Below are 21,638 nucleotides of genomic sequence, written 5' to 3'. Positions count from 1 at the left end.
TACACTGCAGTACCACCATTTGTCTTTGAAGACTTAATTTCCACGCCGTCTGCTCCAGTAAACGAAACTAGCACCCGTTACACACCAATGCCAAGACCAAAAGCCTTTAGGGGCTTATCCCCGATTTAGCGAGGATTTTAACTTTGTTAACACGTAGCACCTTCTACAGACTAACTAGCACTCCTGGATAATTACTGACTTGGGGTACGCAACTGACTGGTGTCATTTAAAGACAAATTTGCCGCAAAGCGTAATGACATGCTCACTAGCGTCAAATGAGGAAGCGATGCTCGCTGCCGTCTGTGCCGTCTCTAAAAGTGAACGCTACAGTTTGTTCAGCTGGACCATTCCTCGTTCCAAAAACTCTTCAGCTGAATCTACATGCGAACTCTGGATGTCATCTGAGGCTGCGATGTTTTGACCTATTTAGTGTACTAAGTCTACCGCGTTTATTGATATTTACGTGTTGCTTCTACTCGCAAAAACTTGCGAATATACGGTACCTCAAGTTTCAGTTGCAGGAAATAGTATGAAAAGAAATCAAATAAAAAAAAAACATATTTTTCGGCTCTGAAACTACCAGGCTATTAGTCTACCACGACTCATTACAAATACGATACAGTGGCCCCTTGCATCCAGTGTATCTGTCATCAAGACCGTAAAGGAGTTATCTAATCGCTTCCATCACACCTGTACTAATGTTATCACCTATACAGATCAGTGAAATGGCTAGCGCTCCCAGGTGTAAAAGATAAACGTAATCTGAAGCGAAATATTTAAAAAGCGGCGCCACGTTGGCCACAACTTTGATCAACTATCATTAATTACCAGTTCCCAAGTAGTAGCTTTCCGCAGCGTCCGCCCACTTCAGCACCTTTTCTCCGAGCGCGTAGCAATGTTGTTTTCAACAGTGCATAGCACGTATGCCCACGCTTCATGTAACACTGCCGTGACTATACTGGAGCTTACCGTGGGCTGTGATAAAAACCCACCTACAGTGCTCTGAGACACTGGCTAGGTTAGGGGGGGGGGGGGGGGTAATGACCAAAAGGGGACACAGCTGCCCGTTGACCGCGGGGAGCTGCTCCGTGTATGGCATGAAAGTTGCTCACGCCAAGGTTACCACGTTACGGGAGTCAGGCGGTGACGTCGACTGTATAGGGGGTGGAGATTAAAACAATTGGGATCGAACGACTTCCGGACAGCAGTGTGATTCACGAGCCTATGATACGGGACAGATAAGTATTATGTGCCGTACTCTTTCCACCTGCAACGGTGGCTGGAAATGAATGTAACCGAAATAGCAGGTGTCCAAAAACAGACTCGACATAGAAGGAACAGAAACAGATGCTTGACGTGTATTCACTGAGGTCAACCCTCTAGAGGGCGCTAGCGTCGAAAAGGCGAGACCGTGTTGTCTGGTTTCGGTTTCCATTCACCGCCGTGTGCTATCTAGAAGAGTATTAACGTCTAAAGTATCAAAAAATACGGGGACACTTTTACAAAACAAGTTCCACACAGCACAATGCTTTAGAAACACTACACGAACGGTGAGGATCAGGACAGCGCAAGATGGCGCCGCTAGCGACTGCAGCGCTCCCCTGCGAGTGACGTCACATTAATATCAGTTTAGATTTCCGAAACATAAACACTGACTCCCCAAGTCGGAACTCACGGGCCATTCGCTCATCCAAATCCAGGAATAGCACAATGCTTCCGTGCGCTCCAAAAACGATGGCTCAGTTGACATGACATCTGTCACCGCCCCATAGGAACATTTGGTTTGCACTCCGACGTCGCCTTCCTGCACAGCTAGCAGAAACTTACTTCTACAGCCACCGAGAGCAGACTTTGACCGCTATCGGTCCCATATCTTATCGCTCTTTAGGCACCGTTATTCCAGGTGCGCGTACACAAAGACGACACAGGGCTAGCTGGAATTTTGCTTTGTAGTACCTGTGATGAGGAAGCAAGGACTAGCGGGGAAGGGCTGGGAATAGATGGACGCATATACAGGGTGTGTGCAGAAAAACATGACCCGCATTTTTACATGTAACTCGTTGTCTACTTAGCCCAGGAACTTCCGGTGGCGCACGACGGCGTATTTATGCGTGCGAAAGCTACAAAAAAATCCTGGAAGCCATACTCTGCGTAAAAAAATTAACTGAGCGCGAAAACATGGGCTTCCATGCATTAGAATAGGGCGGTCATGACAGTGCATGGTAGAGCATTTCGGTCTCATGAGAGTTATGTGCAGGCACCGCCAGGGGTACTGCCGATGAGCATCCATGTGGGACATCGTTTCGATTTATGCACCGATAGCTCCCCTAGCGGTACTTGAACACAACTCTCCTACGTGCACCACGTTGCCCTTTCACATACACCCTATTGTCCACCATGTTGCCCTATTCTGATGCACGGAAGCCGACGTTTTCGTTGTTCCGTTTATTTTTTAAGCTGGGTATGGCTTCCACAATTTTTCTACAGATTTCGCACGCATAAATGCGCCGTCGTGCGCCACCGGAAGTTCCTCGGCTAAGTAGACAACGAGTTAGATGTAAAAATGCGGGTCATGTTTTCCTGCACACACCCTGTACTACTCTCTAGGTCACTCTACATCCCGTGGTCAGATCGGGACAGCGTGCACCCTGGACTAGAAATGCAATATTTCCGGAAATTTTGAATCGCTCGAAAAAAAAACGTATTCTTTTTCGGGTTTTTTTCCGAAAAATTGAAAAAAAAAAATGGAAACAAACCCGGTTACTGCCCAGTCGAAGCATTGCCGGCCAAGCCACAGCATACAATGAGCTAGAATCTCTAGTAGTGTTCACCCTCTAGGCATAAATGCAGAGCAGAGCATCCCACGAGACTGCTGCCTAGTCAGTGATAGGTAATTGGAACAACCCGTCCACTCACACCAGAACTCCGACATTATGTGAACGCGACGGCGATAGCTTGGAGCAGCAAGACGGAGCTCTAAGTTGGTGGTTGATGGCGGATTAGAGACACCTAAGGTACTGTTGGCGGGTTTGAACGCATCGAATTCACGAAAATTTACATTTTTGAATTTTGTCGCCTGGAAATTTTTGGGCAATTTTCCCGGAGACTAAAAAAAACAGAAAAAAATGTTTTTTTTTCAAAAAATTTCCGGGTTTTTTTCCGGGGCTTCGCATCTCTACCCTGGACCGCCACCCGCCTGGAAAATCTTCCGGAAAATCGGGGGAAAACAACGCCGCCGGTGACAGGATTCGAACCCACCCCCTCCCAGTCATTAGCATGACCTTGGACCAATGAGCGGATGCCGTATCCAATGGGCCGTCAGTGGTCTTTACAATTTCTAGGATGCCGGTGGAATAAATTATCGGCGCCACGTTCCGATGCGCATCGAATGGTTTCCAAGGTCGTTCCGTACATATCGGGTATAATAATACTAGCCTCGGTATTAAAAATGAGGTACTTGGTCGTATCGAACCACGCCTTAGTACGCTGTCTTTATATTGGTATCGGGGTTCGTTTCCAACGTATTAGGGGCTCGTATGATGCAGGTGGCGGTGCTGGCTGCAGTGTTGTGTTTCTATGCATGCTTTCTTTTTGCTTTGTTTTGTTCTGTTTACTGCAACTGTTAAGTCAACTCATACATCCTGGAAAAATTATGTTCAACACTGCTCAGGCGCAAATCGGATATGGGGGGTAGACATCGGCTGAAATCGGGATTTACAAAAACAAAACAAAAAACTAATAACAGTAAGTTTATAATTCACCAGTGCTTAATGTCACGCAAAGCTGGTTATTAAATGTCGAAAGGTATAACGCTAGACATTAAAAAGAAGCGTGCTTGGTGAGATGCTTTCTATTGGACTAAGCCGCCAATTTATACCCCGATCCGCTTCCATGCGTTCAGTATTCAATGGAAGTACGTCATCGCCTCGGCGGCGCGGCGAAGCTGCTGCCGACTATTCGTTATAAATCACAGCGCGACCCACATCCCCAACCGCAGTACCAACGCAATGCAGTAGCTGTAGATGTCGAGAGCTGTCGAGACTGTACGATTGCACCAAGGTTTTGCAATGGAGACAATTACGTATATAAAAGACCAACAAGGCCACACACTCTTCTTTGAAGTGGAAGACAAGGACTGCCCGCCCCGCATAGTTGTGTGTCAGAGCCGGTGGAAGAAGGCGACGCGTGAAGGAAAAGTGCGACGACGTCGCACCTGCGTGGCTTCTGGCTGGTGTATACCGCGCGTTGTACGCGATAAAAAGTCCATGAAGAAGACCGAGACACACGGACACAGAAGACGGTACACATAGGTTCTCAGACACAGCAATAAATTTATTGGTTCATCTCAACTTAAAAGCTAAAAATCTTCGAAGGGATGCGAGAGGGATAAAAGACGCATTGCTCTCGCACCCCTTCGAAGATTTTTAGCTTTTAAGCTGAGATGAACCAGTTGAGTTGAGATTTATTGCTGTGTCTGAGAACCTACGTGTGTCGTCTCGGCTGCACGTACCCTTTCCCTTGTTTCTTTAGCGATAAAAAGTGTCGCGAAGAAGCAGTGCGCGTTGTCCACCGGTGTGTGTTACACAACGGTGTTTTCGCCGTTGGAAGATTCGCTCGTAAGAAGATGTCGCGCCAACTTCCAGCCTTCCAGTTCCGTATATACTGCCGCTTAACAACGGGTCTCAAGTTCAAAATGTATTCTGGTGAACTCAAAGCGTAATAAACTTGCACTAAAACATTTATCCTACTGGAACGAGAAGAACACACACATGGGAAAGAAAAAATAAAAAAAAATAAGTCGAATTTTGTATAAACAGACTGTCAGAATGTATATCAAGAAATTTGGTCGACAGGTATACCGAAAATAATCGAAAGGTTTCCAGAAACGAAACAAATTCATTAAATCGAATTAAACAATGATTCCAGAAGAGCACCAGGAAATGGCTCCGTCCGTCAGAAGGAAAATTTCATTTGAAAGCGAATCAAAATATTTATTCAGAAATGAATCCAATGGCTCATTGCTGGCTTAGAACACTCACACGGACCACCCTCAAAGAATCCAATCAAAAAAATATTCTGATGACTTTCTCTTCACCGGCACCTCTACACGGCTCAGAGTTCCCAAATATAACTTCCCCTTTGAATTCGACGTTCGAAGAAATTATCTCGAATTTGACTGGACCGAGCTCGATTTGAAAAACGAAACTCGTTATCAGAACAACAACAACAACTTTATTGCGATGGAGCGATATTCCGCTATCATAAAAAGCTCGACTGTTCTTCATCAGTCCCCCATTATTTGTCATTTTTGCACAAAAATAAAAAAGGAAACGCGAAGGGAAAAACAATAAAAATCACACCCCACGCGCGTCGTCCCCCTGCCGTAACGAAAAAGCCACCAAACCAGTTTAGACAGTCAGCACCACCAGGTGGCAGCAGGCTACAGTGCCACTTCAACAAAATCACCGCCGAATAAGATCACGTAAACATATTGTCAGAATGCACGTGGGACGCGGCGGTCGCGCCCAACCAATTTGCGCCCAACGATGGCGAGCGCAACTCCAAATTTGGTCTGACCGTCGCGCACCCACGCGGTGTGCCAGAGAAAAAAACATATGGGAGCGCTATGTGCGAACATCATCGAGAACATGACGGCATCTCGTTTGCGGGAGGTATTGAACGAGTAACTAATTAATAAACGAAGCAACCATGGAAATTGAAGATATCAGGAAGTTTTAGGAGAGGTGCGTGCAATTTTAGAATGAACGCAATAAACGAGGTACAGTCAAACTCCTTTATAGCGAACACCTTTTTAACGAAAATACCACTACAGCAAATTTTTTTTGCGGTCCCGCTGAAGCCTATAGGTCCAATAATGGACATCCTTTTTAACGAAAGTTCCTTTACTGCGAATTTTTTTTGCTGTCCCCTGAGCTTCGTTGTAAAGGAGTTCGACTGTATAGGAAGTAACGCAAACGAAGAGTTCTAAGAAACGGACTTCTCCACCGGAATCCAAAACGCGAACACTTTGCACTGGCAGAGCACTATCAAGCTGTAACCACAGGGCACAGAATGCTTTTAATTTGAAAACTACAATTTTTGTTCCCAAATAGCGTCGTTGAATTCGTTATACTGGACGATGTGTGCTTCGATTTATATGTCTTCCTCAGTTCTCACGGAACTTTTTTTTGCGACGCAGTGCACTAGGGGGGCACGTTTGACGTCCCACGCTATTTCCGAATAATATCGGGCGCCTTCAAAACCCAGAGCCCACGGATTGGGTTCCGTGCATACGCAGCGACTATATCTCCCCAATTCATCTGAACCTCAAAGTCGCTTGAGCGGGTTCAGACCGGCAAACCCGGTGGCAATTAACTGTGGCTATATGAGCGGAGCACAGACATGGACAGCAGGAAGGAGTTGGGGACAGGGCGGATAGTAAGCGTCCTGGGCCGACTTCAGGGGCAACTGTGTCGACTTTCGTCCGGAATGTCTGGTTGAAAAACCACGAGGGAAAAACCTCAGACAGCACTGCCGGTGAAGGGGTTCGAACCCGCGTCGCCTCACAGTTTCGGCGTGGAACGTCACCTGGAAACGTTCGCTCGTGCAACGATTTTTGTCGTGTATCCGGAACAGCGAGGCCTAACTGGCACAGCTTGCGACTCTTCCAGTGCGTCCCACGCCGAACCGCAGAGAAGTTCTCAATGAAAAGAAATCGCCCACGGACCGGGCGTGTATAACAGCCTGTCGCTGTGGCCCACGCTCAATGCACCTGTTCCTCACCCACCGAGCTAACCCAGTTTTACCTCTCATGTGAGATGGATCTGACTATCTCCTGGCTACTACGAGTGTCCTTTACTACGAAGGACGTTCTTGCGCGTAAGGCAGTCTGACGTTAGAGCTCAATGGACCGCGTACAAAGTGGGACGGTTGGCGAAACGCCACCTGTTGTTTACCGTAGACGGACACGCGTAAGATCCTGGCATTAATTTAAAGGGTCGATAACCCTGGATGTGCATTCAATTTTTTACTGGATTTTCAGCAAACACGGTGGAATGCTACCGTAGCGATTTAGAATTTATGGATAGAGAAAAACTAGTGATCGGAGAGAAACTGATGTTTCCAGGGCGGAACAACATAGAAGGGACAGATACAAACAAAGCCTCAAGTTGCCTAAGTCGGGTTCGGGAGCGCAGACTCCAGTGTTTTGAACGTAGAATTTTGATTGAATTTGAATGTTTGATTTTGATTGATTGATTATAAAAAAGAAAAATAACTTCGTTTGTCACGAATGCGTCAGTTACAATTTTCTTCTGCGTTACAGCGGTTGCTGAAATAATTTTTTGCTACGTTTTCTGCCAACTTTTCCGAGTTCTTTACCTTAATTATTATTTATTATTATTATTGTTTAGTTCTATCTTAACTTTAATTATTTTATTTTTATTTTTCAGATAAGTTCGAATTCTAAGCACACACAAAAAAAGGTGCTTGTTATCCGATCTCAGGCCTTGCTTTACGTTATCATAATTCAACGGGCCCACCCGCGGATGATCTTTTATATAGGAGCGTTTTCTTGGCCAGGCGCTGCATTTGGAGCCTATCGAATGCTTAGTCTGTCTCACATATTTGAATCAGCCTCTGCTATCTCCGTTACTCTCAGAACGTCAAGCCTACACGCTACATGGACTGGCGAGAAACTGGTTCAATGGCGTGTATAGAACATGGTTGAGGGGATATAAATAATGAAGGTATAGTAACAGAATTATTAGGTAGCGACCATTCGTTTTCGAATAAGAATGACCTACATTAAATGACGCTCCTTTCCACCGTCAGGGCGAAAAGTGTGGTCGTGATTGGTTCGTTGAGTGACCGTTGTGTAGTGCCATTTGTATGTGTGTGTCACGTCGAGACTGGGAGGTACCCGGGTTCGAATCCCAATGCCGGCTGTGGTGTCTGGGGTTTTTCCTGGGTTTTCCTCAGACGCTTTCAGACATATGTCGGCACAGTTCCCCCAGAAGTCGGCCCAGGACGCACATTTTCCCCAGGGCGTCAGTCGTGACGTTGCCCACATACGTGAGGCCGACAACGGCAAGCCCTTTCAACATCACCACCACCACCACCATTTGTATGTGTTTGTAAAATGTAAGTAAACGCCCTTTGTACGTGTTTGTAATGTAAACGCAGGCAAGTTTGCTCTTACGTAAGCTTTATGTGCGCTTTACGAATTATGCATACTTGAGGCATCACAATCAGCATCGTCACCATTACGTGTCTTATATTAAGTTTAGTCACAGAGGTGCCCATAGACCTATATCTTGTTCCTTGCGAACGTTCGTGCTCAACTCCCGCAATGCTTCTCTGGGGAAGTTACGTGTCATCGCAAACATCAATACGCCCGTGAGGAGAAAAATGACTGCGACATTGGGTCACCGGCAAAAAACATTTGAGCAATGCGACTGCTGTGCCCGCGCATCGTTTTGTGACGTCTTTCGACGCCAGTAACTACGCGAACTTCCGAACCCAGAAAGTTTGAAGAAGGAAGGAAAGAAGTCACTGAAAAGGTTAGCCAGCTGTGTCTTTGTCCTTTCTTCCGTGTTCCAGCCTCAAAACTTCAATTTCCATCGTGTCAGAAAGTTTCATCCAATATTCTTGCAGTAAAACGTAGGCGGACAAATGTGGCCATGGTCAACACCACCTGGATAGAGACAGCCTGCTTATTCGTCGCCATGACGTAACAATTAAGAGTCAGCCAATGAGGAACGTGTTTTCAAAGGCCGCAGCCAATCACGAACGTGCTTTCACCGGTAGTGGCCATGAGGACGAACCACTGTCGTCGCCAGCGAGTTGTGATTGAACGTCCCCGCGTACTAAATGGGAAAACTTGGAAATAAAGCGCAAAAAGGTCTAAAATCTTTCTCAAAACGGATTTTTTTTTTCTGGAAAGCGTCTCGCACTTCTTGTCTAAATATATTTAGGTCTGCGGGTTCCAGGTGAGCTGCAGTCATTTGCGGGTTCTTGAACTCGCAGAATACAGTGAATCCTCGTTATTATGACCATGGTCGTTCCCGAAAACTTTGGTCATAATGCGGAATTGTCATATTAACGGGGGAATTTGCAGGGGTTTCACAGCGTTGTTCCCCAGGAGTATGGTCGTAAAGCGCGTATGTCAGATTATCGGGGGTCATATTAACGAGGGTTCACTGTACAATGAATCTCAGTAGCAGACGAATTCTGTCTCTTAATGTGCACGTAGCGAAGGAGGGAAAGGAGGCAATGAACAGGCCTTCTGTACCTATAGGTGGCGTTGTCATTGTACCGTTGGCGGCCACCAATGACGTCATAAACCACTCAGACTTTGGATGAGTAAACTATCGAGTCGAGTACGAAGCGCCGTATAATTTAAACTTTTTTAAATTCTGTGTTAGCGCCGCGAAGCAACTGTGGCTATAAGCGCCGTACAGATGTGGACAGATGGAGAGAGGACAGCAGGAAGGAGTGGGGGGGGGGACAAGGGAGGTTAGTGTGCGTCCTGGACCGACTTCAGGGGGAACTGTGCCGACATTCGTCTGGAAAGTCTTCGGGAAAACCCAGGGAAAACCTAAGACAGCACAGCCAGTGACAGGATTCGAACCCGTATCCCCTCCCAGTCTCTGCGTGGAAAGCGATCATCCTAACCACTATGCCTCCGGAGCTGGTGTGTGACAGTGATGTGATAAAGAAAAAAACTTAAAAAAAAATAAAAAATAAAAACGTGGATGAGATGTGTGTGAGGAAATGAAGTAGCACGAGGCGAGGAGGGCGGCTTCCGTGTTTACACACAGGCGACAGCCAATCAAAGGGCCGGCAGCCAATCTGCACACAATAGGTGCTTATAAATCAAACGTCTCCATCGCCACACCCAATCTCCGCAAATAAGAGCTTCTTTCTCTGCGCCATTCTGGCAACTTTTTTTTTTTTTTCTAAGCGTTTATTATTTTACAGGTAATGTTATATTCCTCTCCAAGGTTATTCCGAAATAAGACAATCCCGGCCTGTTGTGTCTTGCGGGTTACGCAATACGTGTCGCTTATTTTTGTGCGTTCTTTCCGTCGGGCCTTGAAGGTCGATTTCGCGCGTATATGAGATGATGTTAGTTTCGGAAGGAACGGCTTAGAGGGGATCCCAACAAACAAGCAACAAAACCTCGCTAGTCGTCCGTGTCTCAATGAAAGAAGTGCTAAAAACCAAGCGAGCTGGTGATTCGAATGCATATTACACCCAGACTAGGAAACTCCGAACACATAGACACTGACACAACTGAAATTTACTAGACAGACGGACAAAATTTAAAAAAGAAAACAAGGTGCAAGGCGGCACATTTAAAGTTAAAAGTTAAATTTTTTCTTAAAATCGAAACGAAACTTAATAAGTTAAGTATTGTCCGTCTGTCTAGTAAATTTCAGATGTGTTTGAGACTACGCCCGCGTGTGCCTGTTGTCGTGGTCCCCTAGTCTTGGGGGTTTTAATGATAAGTCTGTGTCTCTTTCTTGCGCTCTGTTATTTGTCAAATTATTGTTTATTCCAGCGTGTTATTTGTCTCGTCTGTGCTCCTTCAAGTGCTTTATTGTCCTTCTTATTTCTTCTAGTGTGCGCGGTATCTTAGGAGGTCTCTGAAAGTCAGAATTTGCGAAATGTGAAACAAAATATTTGAAGTATATTTTCAACTGGGTGAGACTGCTAAACAAGAAAGAAGGAGATAAAGCCTTCTCTCCACATGTGCTATCTCATTCCCAGTGAGAGTATTCCCCGTCCGTCCCTGGAGCGCTGCGCCATCCCTCGGCAGACGGAAGAGTCGCGCGTGCCGGCCGCTAGGAAAGGAGAAACCCGGAACGAGGGTATGGCCAAGAAACGTGACGTCACGAACAAGAAGCGAGATCAGAAAAGAAGTACACTGTACTCGAGAATAGGAGACGCCTCCTCGTGAATGTATTGCACCTGCCGAGGGGGGGTCTTATTTTATTTTAATAAATAAATTTTAATAAATTTTAATAAATAAATAAATAAATAAATAAATAAAATTATTAAATGAGAAACAAACAATCAAAAAAGAAAAACGGAAAGGCCAGCCAAACGGAGTGTCGGCTTGTTATCCATAAGTGAACAACGAATAAGTGGAAGAAGAGGGGGGGGGGGGCAATGAGAGGCGAGAGAAGGATGAGAGAGACAAAACGACACACACACACACCACACGCACAGAGAGAGAGAGAGAGAGAAAGAGACGAGAGTAAGGTGCGTGAGAGTGAGATGTGAGTGTGTGGAAATGGGACCGCAATATTTGTAAATTTGCAGGGCGCTCGGTTGCATACGGATAACTGCGAAATTAACAAATATTACATTTTCTTCCAAAAGCAGCATAAGCTTATAGGTCGCGAAAACAACAAATATTCGTTAACTGGGAAGAAGAATTCTAAGAGTGAATTATTTTTGCATTGATTTCATTATGCCGTCTATTCATTATTGATAAATAACTGACACACACACACACAGGCTGGGCGCTGCCCTAGTGCCAATTGTAGATAACGAAAGATGATGGTGGAGGTGGCAGTTCAGGTGATCAAAGCATTGTGGAGGGGCCGGTTGACGACAGAAACCCCCCAAAGTGACGGAGACCTCGATACATATGAGCGGGACTGGACCAGATGCGCAGCTAGCACCAAAAGGGCGGTGGTCGACGAGACCTCGCGTTCCCGCTGGTAGACGGCGCGGTTCACAACCACAGGATTTCCCGGTGATTTTAATCCAAGCGCAATCGATATTAATCCACGTTCCATGCAAACTTTATGGGACGTGGATTAATTTAGCTGGGACTTGGATTAAAATCGCCGGGAAAACCTGTAGATGGTGTAGGTCAGCGCGCACAATGCATGTGGTACAAAGATCTGACGGCGCGCGGCCAAGGCGCTGCCTCATAACTGATGGGGTAACGCTTCATTATTCGCTAGAACTCGTTTCTGTTGCTTTCTTTCTACTTTCTGACAACAAAGACGTCGAGTGGGCCCTACACAGTTTCCAGAATAACCCGATAATACTCTGAGTTTTCTAGCTATATATTTCTATCCAGAGGCGGCGAGAGAACTTACGGGCCCCGGGGATGGGTCATGCCCGGGGCCCCCTCCTCACGTCTCGATAACATAGTCTAAGTATTTCTACTCTATATGACTACAACGGGCCTTTGAGTCGTGCGGGCCCCAGAGGAGGCCCGGGCCCCGGGGCGCCATCCCGGGCTGCCCCCTCCCTCTCGACGGCCCTGCCTTCTACCTATCTCAAACACTCACTCATCGTCATTTCATTTATTGGTTGGCATCTATCATACCCAATTACCTCTGCTTCGTTTCAAGCTGACTAAACACGCATTGGAAACGTTTCGCGAGCTTTATTCTTTTTCTTTTTTTACGTCGAACTACACCTTGTCAAGCGCAATTAAATTTCTAGAACGGCTAAACTAAATTCAATCCAAAAAAACGTTCGTCTTCGCTAAACGAGCACTGTTACGAAAGGATGACAGCCATTATCTCGTCCCATCCATCTTCATCTGACGTGAGAAACACCCTGTCACAAGGCAGCGACACGAAGGGCAAATTATAGCCTCTCCAAGTGACGGTCAAGGGTGGAATCACCCGGCACACACTGAAGGCTTCCTTCAATTGCTCTGCCCGGTGACGACGTAAAGAGAGTGTTGTATAGCGTAAGTAATAGCCTGTATCTACTGTATAGGGAGGTGCTGACAGCCTTGATTTGCGGTGATGACTGTGCATGATCGTGGCGACGCGGCAGCACTGTACGTTTCTCTCTTACTACGCGGGATGACATGTATATCTTCCACTAGACATCGTACGAGGAACAGGAGTCTATACATTGAGTAATATCTTAATATACATCTGGGACCTACACGGTGAAGAGGGAATCTTGCAGGATCCCAAGGGAGACAAGGATACGCGAAATGTAACGGAGCCGGGCCACGTTGTTGACGCAAACTGCGTCATTACCGGTACTAATGCTTGTACTAAGGATCTCACGAATGGCTACAGTACCAGGGAAGACATACTTACCGTATTTTCACGCGTATTAGCCGCGGCTTATGCGCGATTTTTTTCTTCTCACGGGCGCCCCGCGGCTTATCCACCGGTGCGGCTTATCTGATGACTATTTTTTCCTGGCATTTTCCCCATACGCCGATTTTAACGAAAGGGACGACAGTGTCTCTGGAACAGCACTGCCCTGCCGATGCACGAACAGTGCGTAACAGGGACGGGTCCACATTCGAGGGGGGGGGGGGGATATTCGAGTAGATTGATCTTCCTGGTGCATTCCCCCAAGCAGCTTTAAGGAAAGTGGTGACAGTGATTCACGTCTTCTGGAAGATCACTGACCCATCAGTCCACGAAAAACACCCGACAAGGGCACAATCCGATCTTGGTAGAACCCCAGAACTGACCTCCTCTGTTGTACACTGTGCCGATCCCGGAGTATGGACCACAGGGTTTATGGCCTTCTCTATGGTCTCCTTTGTCGCACAAATCAGTCGTCTCGTATTGTCCGCGGCTTATCTGCGGGTGCGGCTTATCTGCCAGAAAATTTTCAAAACGTCCCAAAAAACGCGTCCTGCGGCTTATCTGCGGTGCGGCTTATACGCGTGAAATTACGGTACGTGCCAAGTTTACTTGAACTGGCACACTCGTAGGCAGGTAGATACGGCTATTCTTTTCAGATAATTTTACAGTAAAACAAGCGAGCGTATCGTAACTAAGGATTTTATACTAAGGATCGTATACGTATAGCTACAGCAGCAGAGAAGACATACGGAAGACATGCGAAGTGTACTGCAGGAGCCGGCATATACGACGACGTTTCTTCTTGCCGAACTTCACACACGCGCATGTAACGTGTATATACCGATCAGGTGAAAGTGACAAACGTACCTGGAAGTGGAGGATGATGGTCCAGATGAGTCCCAGAGTAAGCTTGGGGTTTCCATCGACGATGTCTTCCGCTCGGATGTTCACCAGCTTTATCTATAGAGACGAAGCAAAAGACACCACTCGTTTTACAGACAAATCCCTAATGATGTCCACTATAGATTTAGAAAGCTCGGAGTGCAGCGTTCGTATATACGTGTGAGGATGAACATCGCGGACAACAACAACAACAGCAACAACAACATAGATGAATGGATGATGATGAACATCGCGGAAATTTACTTCATACAGCGGGATTCTGTACGAACTATATGGTATATACACCTTTTCTGCAACGCAGTAAGATAACGGTAAATGTACTGTACAATTAATGCGGGGTTCTTCTTTTTTTCGGTTTCAAGAAGAAGAAAAAAAAACACAATTAGTACCTCCAGAACAGAATAAATGGTGCCGCGATGTTACACGTAAAGAGGGGGACATATTTATTAAGAAAAAAGAAGGGTATAAGGTTTGTCTGCATATAGTATGGAGACGACATGTTGCACATGCCGCAGGGACGTCGGCTAATTTCGACCACCCGGTGTTCTTCTGACGTGCGCCGGAAACCTCAGACACTCAATGTTTGGCTCAATTTTGACTCAATGTTTACCTCCCCCAAATTGCTACCCTCCTCCGCCGGGATCGAACCCGCGATCTTGAGCTCAGCAAAACAACACATTATCGACTGAGCTATCGAGGAGTGCCCGAAGAACAGAATAATAAATGCCCATCGGAAATTACAATGAGCATTCATGACAATTAACGTTCATCCATCACTTCTGGCTGGCAATGTCCAGTGTCATTCTCATAAGCTACAGTGAGCCATGTCACAGCTGTGAGCTGAAAGATTTTTCGGTATCACATTAGATTCGGTATCGAAAGAAAATCTATGCGCTAATTCGTTATTGTTGATCTGCTTTTGGGAGGCAGAGTCAGCTCAGATTATGTTCATCGTATCCTGCTAAACAAATTATCGCCCTTCGAGTCTCGTCTGCTGTCTGTCATGCATGTTACAGGACAGAATCGCAACATTAGTTGGTACTTCCACCACTGGATACCGCACATCACCATGTACCATGCTTTAGATACTGTGTAGTACTAGAGGCATCAGGTACGCTATAGGATACTACATATATCGATTAACGAACGGTAATTAATCAAATGGTGTGGTTCGAATCCACACATTCTCAGAGAGACACCAGACGACGTTCTGCTAGATGCCACATGTATCTTCTACTCCAAGATACCAGCTACTACAGAGGAAATGATAGGTCTATACCCCCATTTGTGGTCCTCCTACTTGATGACAACACACACCTATGCAATGTATACCATGTACTATACTATTTAGCGTGTGTGGTACACAAAAAAACAGGGTACACTAAAACAGGGTTGTATCCTCTCCCTGGCGGCAATTTAACGACAACGGGAGGGCCTCGATATTCCCGGTGCGGTTGCGAAATTCACGGCCTCGAAACAAAGAAAATTCTCGGTTGCTTCATAAGATGATACGCCATGTTTAAAAATCCTATGTCACTATAGTTAAACTCTCGACTTCACGAATTTTCGATGTAATGTCCAAGTCGGTTTCGCGAACGAAAGCTATACATTTTAGCGGTAGCTACATTTTGTTGGTTAATATACGTATTATCGGATCGTCCAAGTTTTGCAGCGCATTCCGAGAAATGTTCTTGGACGGAGCTAGCTCTAAGACGCATAAAAGCAGCCTTGGACCTCCACATGCAGCGAGGTGATGTGTGTTGCATGTATGGTTCCGTGCATGTTGCTCTGAAGAAAATATGAGGTCGCAAAATCCGCACTGCAGTTTCCGGGCGTCTTCCATGATGCAGCCGAGACGAGCTGCATCAAAGGCAGACGACCATATAGATTTCGATGCCGAGACAGCTCTGACGTCACTACTCTTAGCTACCCCCAGCTGATATAGCGAGTCGATCCGGAGACCTGTGACGTAACCGAGCTGATTCTGGAACTCTCGGAACATTTCATTAGTTTTATGTCTTTAATGGGTCCCTCAACGAAACATTTATTTCCAGCAGTTCATTTTGCAACGGGGATTTCGATCACTTTATCCAGAGGTACGCCCACGACAACATCTAAACAGACACACGCAAACATGGACAGACAGTGAAAGAACAGCCTTGAGATGTCCGGCCATCGGCGCTTCCGCAGTGGCCACATTCAAATGCCACTCAAGGACTCTTTATGGGAGTGGTGGGACCGCATTTGCGTGATGTCCACAGGAAGGGCGTCACAATGGCTGTCGTCGCAATGGTAGCCAATTGCGTCCAAGGACGGGGGCACCATTCGACCAATGGACACTCAAAGAGCAAATAGAGAGAAACTTGGGCAACCCACAATGATGTTACACAATTACACATTACACAAAGCGATGAAAGGTCATAAAATGCGCATCACGGTATTGTGTATTGCGTTGGCTTCCTGCACGCCTGTTTTAGCATTTGTGGCGTTTGTGTGGCGTTTGTGGGTGTAAAGGAAGTACCAGGCTGGTTTAGTGTAAAAGGAAGGAAGACAATTAACTTTTGAGACTTCGTGTTTGTGTCTGTCCTTTCGTGTTCCCTAGTCTCGGGGTTTTACATTATGCGCAATTAACTTACTTTCCTGTATCTCTGTGTTCCGTATTGTCCCGGCATTTTAGTATCTTCCCACAATTGTGTTATCACAAAGTATAAAACTTGATATTTGATCGAATTATTGGCCGTTAGTTGACGGATAAAGAGAGAGAGAAGAAGTAGTGGAGGTGCACGCGCACTTCCGCCTTCTTTCTCTTGTTCAGTGTGAGCACCGCGAAACAGCTCTCGCTGTATGAACGCTGCATATGCAAACGTGGACAAGACGAAGCAGACAGCGGGAAGCGGCGGAAGACAGATAATGCTTCCGGGGCTGACCTGAGCGAGAACCTTGGCCGAAAAAAAAAAAAAACGCGGGGAAGACCTCCGACAGCACACCCCGGTGGTTTCGAAAGCTACCGCGTCCCAGTCTTGACCTTCAATCCACGAGCAATATCACTCGGGACACAAATAAATCAGATACGTACGTATCCAAGGACGTCAAGGATGACGTGTGCGAGTAATTAAAACAACTCTGAAAGCGAAACTTTACTTTTCCACGGCAGTTGTAGAATGAGGCCAATGAAGTGGCGTCACCTGGCGGCCATGCTGTGTACCATCTGCCTTTTGTTTGTTTGTTTTCGAGAACTAGACATTTTGCGGGCGGGCCAGGCGCACTTGGCTGCACGACGGCGCCGCGCGTCTCGGCAATTCTAGCCGACTCTGACATTTACGAGGAAAAGAAAACAACAATCGTAGGCGAGGTTAAAGTGACAAAGTGCTTCCTCGAATACTAAATGTGTCGTGTTCCACGCGTGGCTCGTGTTGGAGTAATATAATAAGCATTTTCATCCTCCTTTCACTCTCCTTAGAATGAAGTTACCTGACGGCGCGAACGTGATTTGATTTGGAAAACGTGGACGAGACAAACTGGTCTTCGTGAAATGAAGGCTGAGAGCTCTGCACGAAAAATACGATTATAGAATGTTTGTCTTTCCGTCGAATAATTGTCATATACAGTGAACACTCGTTAATACGACCCCCGATAATCTGACATACGCGCTTTACGACCATACTCCTGGGGAACAATGCAGTGAAACCTCTGCAAATCCCCCCGTTAATATGACAATTCCGCATTATGACCAAAATTTTCGGGAACGACCATGGTCATAATAACAAGGGTTCACTGTATACCGTTTTCCCCCTCTCTACGTGGTCAATACGCAATGTATTTATTGTTCTGTGTATTTCAATGGACCAGCTCCCGTGGCACAGTGCGAGACTGGGAGGTGACACGGGTTCGAACCCTGTCACCGGCTGTGCTGTCTGAGGTTTTCCCTGGGTTTTCCCGAGACTTTCCAGACGAATATCAACACGTAACAATAGGGGCATGGTCAACATGCCACATGGAGAATGAAATCACGAATTTCGAGGAACGAATACGCCACACGACGGAACATAAATAAAACATTCCGCGTCCCAGCATTCATGGCACCAGTTGCGGAACGACGTCAAACATGCTGATTAAAAAAAAGGACACACGGAAACCAGTTCTCTTCCTTACTCGCAATTAGCATTTAGCAATGACTGCGTGATTACTGCCATTACTCTCTGTCCTTCCCCCCCGATAGAATCGACTGCAAAAAATAATAACCTTCGTGCACCAACATGGTCGTTTCGCGCAATTTTATGTATACTGGGACACTTCTAATTGCATCGCCATTTATCGCGACTATACCTCCCAGCCTAGTTAATGGTCATGTGCTTTATGCATGCATGTCCCATTCAAAGAAGTCTCAGACAGAGACGCTGAGCGCTTGACGCTCAAGGCTGGGATGATAACACGGAGCGATAAAAAAGGGCTTTAATGGTTTCCTCTCGTACAAGTGTAAGCAATAATGATAGACGACAATCTGTGGCTTTACGTAGAGGTACAAGTATGATCATGAACGACGGCACCCAGGGTGTCTACCAAACTGCAGCCTTCAAATTCCCTGACTTTTCCAGGTTTTCACTGACTATTTCAAGCGAATTCCCTGACAAAAACAAAAGGGAACTTGGTGCCTGCTCATACGTTTTGATACCAGATCCAACATAAAACAGACTATTTATTAAGTATTAGTGGGGCTACCCTACTTTTCTGCGTCAGAGCTTGTCATACTCGTGAACTGCTGCTCGCAGTAACGTTGCTGCGGCATCGCCTCTCAACCACCGGTCGGCACTCATGATTCGCCGCGCATCATCACGGCACTTGCCTACGATTTTCCCTGACTTCAGCTACTTTTTAGCCGAATTCCCTGACAATTCCCTGACCTTTCCAGTCACGTCAAAATTCCCTGACTATTCCCTGTTTTCCAGGTTTTCCAGGTTGGTAGACACCCTGGCACCGTGGTTGGCGCGTGGATCAATTTTGCGCCAAAGTCTCGCATGCATATCGTATCTGAGCAACGTGTATCATGTCGCAAAGTTGTAGACGCCCGAGGTCGGTTTTGAATCCGCAACTTTGGTATACAGGGTGTATTTCTTTTTTCTTTTTCTGTTTTTATCAGGACATCCTGTAGGACAGCGTATATGCAACTACTGGGCGACTAATTCGCTAAAATTAATTAATTTAACATATTTATTAGATGTTTTCTTGAAAATGCGAGATAGCAGAATTGGAGAAGCGAACGAATTAGTCAAATTTCGCTATGCAAATGAGCAGAACTACGCGCTTTTCGACGCGACGCGACCTGGGTCCTAACTGGTCAACAGATTAGCGGCTACTCCAGTCAGCTCCATCGCTCCAAAGCACGTGACCCTCCCGTACGTGGATTGCCTGTCGCTCTTTCTGGGCTCGAGTAGTGCGTAGTTTTGCTTTCGACTCACTTGCATACAGCGAAATTTGGCAATTTATGTTTCAAAATAAACGTTCGGTCCACAGGTATAGCTTAATAGGGACGATGGACTTGAATAATGGCTATCTCCAATTCTGCAATCTCGCATTTCCCAGAAAACATCTAATTAATAAGTTATGAATAATGAATTTTAGTCATCTATGTCATATCATCTATCAACTCCCTTTTAATCCCGTCCACCGCCTTGTGCAAAACTTTACATTCCCGAAAGAGTGGACTGCACCCACAACCTATGGCATTTTGTTCTAACAGTGCAGGGGTAAAGTGCTATGCAGGTTCAGGGATTGTGCCACGGAGGTTTATCAATTTAAAATGGCGTGTGGTAAAGTGATCAATATTCGCCTCAGGGAACATCAAAGAAGTTTGGATAGCACTTTACGCTTACCGTTCAAACGACATGTCATGAGTTGTAGGTGCAGACCACTGTTTCAGGAACTAAAGTTTTGCACAAGGGAAGGGACTAGAAGGGAGTTGATAGAAGCGGTGCTTATCGACGGAATCCACTGCGGTCAGTCACGAAATGATAAGAGAAGAACTGGGTGTGGCTGCCACACCCAGTTCTTCTCTTGCCATTTCTACTTCCGTTTCCGTGACTGCGATGGATTACGTGCTTATTTAGTTATCACTGCTCTTGATAAGCAGCGCTTCCCGATCTTCTGTGTCTATATAAATACAAGTGTGTTCATCAAGTACGCAGAAGCACCAACGGCTTACGTACGCAAAGGCGATAGCGCGCGAGGCACTTAAAACTCATTATTAAATAAACGAATAAGAGACTGTCGCATCCGTCCCAGTCTATTTCGAAACTATAGTCTCATTTTAATCCTCCTGGATCACTAACCACGGTGTCAAAAATCCCACGCGAAATAGTGGCGTAGTTTGACTTTCATTCGATGGAATGCATTACAAGAGCAGACACCGGATGTTGGGAGTATGCCGGAATTCCTTCTGCGGAAAAACGAGAAAACGTCACTCCCTAAGAACCAACGAGGGCAGGACATTAGTGAGATTTCGAATAACGTACGCTGTCGCCTTTGCGTACGTAAGGGATAGCGTTGGTGGTTCTGCGCACGCGCAAGACACAAGTAGAGCTTATCTGAGCCAGGAATATACTAGTTCGCAACAGATGGTGCGAGGAAACGTATAGCTTGCAAAATTATAGGAGAGAACATGAGATATTTAAGCGAAAGTAGTTAGCTATTGTAACTGGTTATACTGAACCAGGTAGTTACAGTTATTTTCTCAGTAAGTGGTTACGTTAGTTTGGTCAAACAATGGAACGTGAACGCCCATCTTTACAAGGCCCACGAACGCTGCACTCGCATGTTTTTTTTTGTTTGTTTTTTTGAAGAGCCATTGCGAAATTGCTTACCTTTCGATACCTGAGGAAGTTGAGTGCTGTTTGTACATTCTGAAGCATGTGAAACCGCATCCGTCCTTTCTCGCGGGGCTGCCAAGGAAAGGAAACAATTGAGACATTCAAAGTAAACTAAATTATGCAAAAGTGAAAACCTCGTACAAAACTTATACATATACAAAGGTCTACACGTACTGCAAATACATACAACAATATCTGTATGCCGGTTTCGTACTGCTATAGCAGAACGAATTGCTGTACTATAGCAGTGGGACTGGTAGCTTTTAAACATTATGTGGTCTAGAACCTTTTTTTTTTTATAGTACCTCTGCATTCCCTCTGCACTTTACAGCACACAGAGAAAATAGTCCGGAGGCTATCGTACCGACTGAGAGAAGGTCGATCGATCGGAATGAACGCACTGTGCGTACTTCGGCATTATGCGAACAAGCACACGGCGAAAACGACCCCCGAATTTAGGTGCTGAGGAGCCCCGAATGTAGTGCAACGCAGTATCCACAAAAGTAGCTAGAAAATAGTCAAGTCGCCATTGCCCAAGTCTCGGCGCGACGACAGTCAGAAAGTAGCTAATTTGGCGCAAAGTAGCCAAATCGGACAAACCTGTTTATAGACTAAGTTCAGCTTCTATATTCTACGCTACCCCCCCCCCCCCCCCCCTTATCCCGAAGACACTTCGCCGTTGTGTATCTTACATTTTCTTTTATGAAAACCATGGTTGTCGCATTGAAAAAGAGCGCAGTTTGTCATATTTCAATGCCGCTAGCACGAAAAGTGACCATCA

At 45.9% G+C, this 21,638-nt stretch overlaps 1 protein-coding gene across 16 annotated transcripts in view; it reads right to left on the bottom strand.

Moving 5' to 3' along the window:
• Positions 1-21,638, bottom strand: part of LOC135398808 (microtubule-actin cross-linking factor 1, isoforms 1/2/3/4-like) — a 191,860-nt gene that overhangs the window by 91,199 nt on the left and 79,023 nt on the right. For 15 of the 16 annotated variants that reach the window (XM_064630287.1, XM_064630298.1, XM_064630289.1 and 12 more), the window contains 2 exons: positions 20,852-20,929; positions 13,959-14,051 (listed from right to left, as the gene is read on the bottom strand). In XM_064630287.1, the coding sequence (XP_064486357.1) occupies positions 13,959-14,051; positions 20,852-20,929 (171 nt within the window). Of the gene's footprint in view, positions 1-1,675; positions 1,804-13,958; positions 14,052-20,851; positions 20,930-21,638 lie in introns of those variants that run through there. The other variant, XM_064630295.1, reaches the window with a different exon arrangement.

Source organism: Ornithodoros turicata, chromosome 6, assembly GCF_037126465.1.
Source record: "Ornithodoros turicata isolate Travis chromosome 6, ASM3712646v1, whole genome shotgun sequence".
Classification (NCBI taxonomy): domain Eukaryota; kingdom Metazoa; phylum Arthropoda; class Arachnida; order Ixodida; family Argasidae; genus Ornithodoros; species Ornithodoros turicata.
Note: the sequence above shows the minus strand (reverse complement) of the source record. Positions and strands in the feature narration are given on the sequence as shown.